This window comes from Gymnoscopelus braueri (assembly GCF_963280865.1).
Source record: "Gymnoscopelus braueri genome assembly, chromosome: 2".
Lineage (NCBI taxonomy): Eukaryota > Metazoa > Chordata > Actinopteri > Myctophiformes > Myctophidae > Gymnoscopelus > Gymnoscopelus braueri.
This window is the reverse complement of record NC_137604.1, coordinates 9732372-9735022: the sequence shown is the minus strand read 5'-3', so window position 1 is coordinate 9735022 and position 2651 is coordinate 9732372. Positions and strand designations below refer to the sequence as shown.

Below are 2651 nucleotides of genomic sequence, written 5' to 3'. Positions count from 1 at the left end.
GTGGCTGGGTTTGACTGACAAAGAGGAGGAAGGAGTGTGGAAATGGGTAGATGGTACAACACTGACCACACCAACGTAAGACTTTACCTTCATTCTTCTATTCTTCATTTAAACTATCATTATAAACACTTTTCACATACAGGGATTTCCCTACTTTTCTCTAAATGGTGTTAACCCATTAAGACCGGGAAAGCATCGGTCATTTTTTGAATATAACCACTTTAACCATTATCTTATACTTTGGGCTATTAAAAAATAGAGTGCCGCGCTATGAGCTTGTAGATCTGCTATTTATTTGAAAAATCATGAAACTTTTTGCAAATCTTTGAATATATATATATTATTAAAGCAAATAAAAAAAAAACATTTGTAACTAAAATCTTTGCTTTTGGGTATTCTACAAATGTAATTCCCCCCCCCAAAATTATATGTATTTGGCCGTGGACCCCATCTCAAAATAGGTTGTTCCAGGGACCCCCCCAGGAGTAAAGATTTGAGTAAAAAAGATTTGCTTTAATATATATATATATATATATTCAAAGATTTGCACAAATGTTCACATTTTATCAAAAATAGCAGATCCACAAGCTCATAGCGCGGCACTCGGTGCCGCGCTATGAGCTTGTACATCAGCTATTGTTGAATAGCTAAAGTATAAAATAATTGTTTAAGTGGTTACACAGATGCGTTCCCGGTTGTAATGGGTTAAATCCAAATGGTATAAAATCTTATAATAAAATACCAACCAACCACACTGTCACCAACACAATTATACATGTTGTCTATTTCACTATTCTGATCATTTGCATCTAATATCTAGAATATGATTTGAGGTCATGAATTAAATGTTCCTACTCCAGGTACTGGCTCCCTGGTGAGCCTAATAACTCTGGAGATGAAGACTGTGTTGTGCTTCAAGGTGGAAGATGGGTCGACATGTCATGTTCTGCCAAGAGCCCTTTTATCTGTGAAAGAGTTTTCTAGTGAAATGTTGGTACAACTACATGATGTCAAATATTTGGACAAATTGTATTTTTTACCAATTGAAATGTTATCTTTATTTACCTCTATGCCATCAGTCAGGTTTCAGTTTTCACCTGATGCAGATGTCATGTTCCCTCCCACCTGCAGCTGCAACCACCATGAGTAAGCATGGAGTTTAATTGTGTGATTCACTTGTACTTTTTTGGTGCAGATTACACAAATTCATTTGTGAGCTTTTGTGAGCTTTGTACAGAGATTGAATTGTCTCTGTAGCTAATTGTTTTCCCCCTACTTCCAATCAATGTGATAATTAAGTTAACTGGCTCCTGGTTGTAGCTGCAAAATATAAGACTAACCTTTGAATGTAAAATATTTCTGCTTTGTCTGCCCAGTGTTAAACTACTAAACTTATACTTTTGTTTATTGTTAATTTTTGGTTGAATATGTTTCTACATTTCTTTTCAATAAAAAGGTTCTTCCGTCACTATCTGTTCCCTTGTTGAGTCCTGTGTCTCAAAATAGATTTAAAATTCAGACTCTAGTCTATCTAATCTAATCTGCCAATCAAATGAGGCGAGGGTTGGGTCTGCATTGTAATAATGTTTCTTGTAAAAGAGTTGAAAACTGTACTTAAAACAGCACTATGGTTACTGAGAAATGGCCACTGGGAGCGTGTTAGTATTTTGTAGCAATGCTACTGGAAATCAATGGGGTCAGCTAACCTGTACCTAGCTGCACTGTCTACAGTGGTGTAAAGTAACTAAGTACATTTACTCAAGTACTGTACTTAAGTAACATTTTTAGGTACTTTTACTTTACTGGAGTATTTCCAATTTTCAATACTTTTACTTCTACTCCACAACATCTCAGAGGCAAATAGTGTACTTTTACTCCACTACAATTATTTGAAAACTTTAGTTATAGTTAGTTACCTTGTAGATTTTGATTATTATTACAACACATACATTAACCACTTCAGCCCTATGCATACTTAGGCTATTGAAAAATAGCCGATCTACAAGCTCACAACGCATCGCTTTGCGACGCGTTGTGAGCTTGTAGATCTGCTATTTTCAAAGGATTTTTTTTTCATACATTTGGAAACTTGTGCAATGGAACATTCTGCAAAATGAGTACTTTTACTTTCAGTACTTAAGCATATTTTAATGCGAATACTTTTGTACTTTTACTCAAGTACATCTTGAATACCAGCCTTTTACTGTACTTGTAACAGAGTATTTCTACATTGAAGTATTGATACTTTTACTTAAGTACAAAATGTGAGTACCTTTTCCACCACTGACTGTCTGTCAATATGGGATACGTGATATACAGTTCATTAAGTCACTCTAGATGAGAGCGCCAGGTGTTCAGGAGCCGTAACATTGATGCTGTTCAATAGACCAATTATTTGTTTACCAACATAGAGACTGGACGCACAGGTGATTGGTTTCATGCAATCAATTCCCAACATATCGTTTCGGGGTACACTGGTTTCGGTTCATTCAACCTCCTCTTGTGTGTTGGCTAGTGAGGCACGTCCTAGCGAGACCTGACAGAATGGGTTTCATTTGGTGCCGGCCTGCGGGCGCATACTGGTTCTTATCAGTGTGACGTTGTCTGTTAAGGGGTCTACATGTGGTCCAATTTGTGCTGTTCCACCCTGA

General features: G+C 36.7%; 1 protein-coding gene across 1 annotated transcript in view; it reads left to right on the top strand.

The window, feature by feature from the left end:
• The window catches only part of LOC308099029 (uncharacterized protein), a 4994-nt gene extending 4063 nt beyond the window's left edge, over nucleotides 1–931 (top strand). The window contains exon 5 of the mRNA XM_080447566.1: nucleotides 861–931. Within this exon, the coding sequence (XP_080303692.1) occupies nucleotides 861–878 (18 nt within the window). The 3' untranslated portion in view covers nucleotides 879–931. The remainder of the gene's footprint in view (nucleotides 1–860) is intronic.
• The last annotated feature ends 1720 nt before the right edge of the window (nucleotides 932–2651 follow it).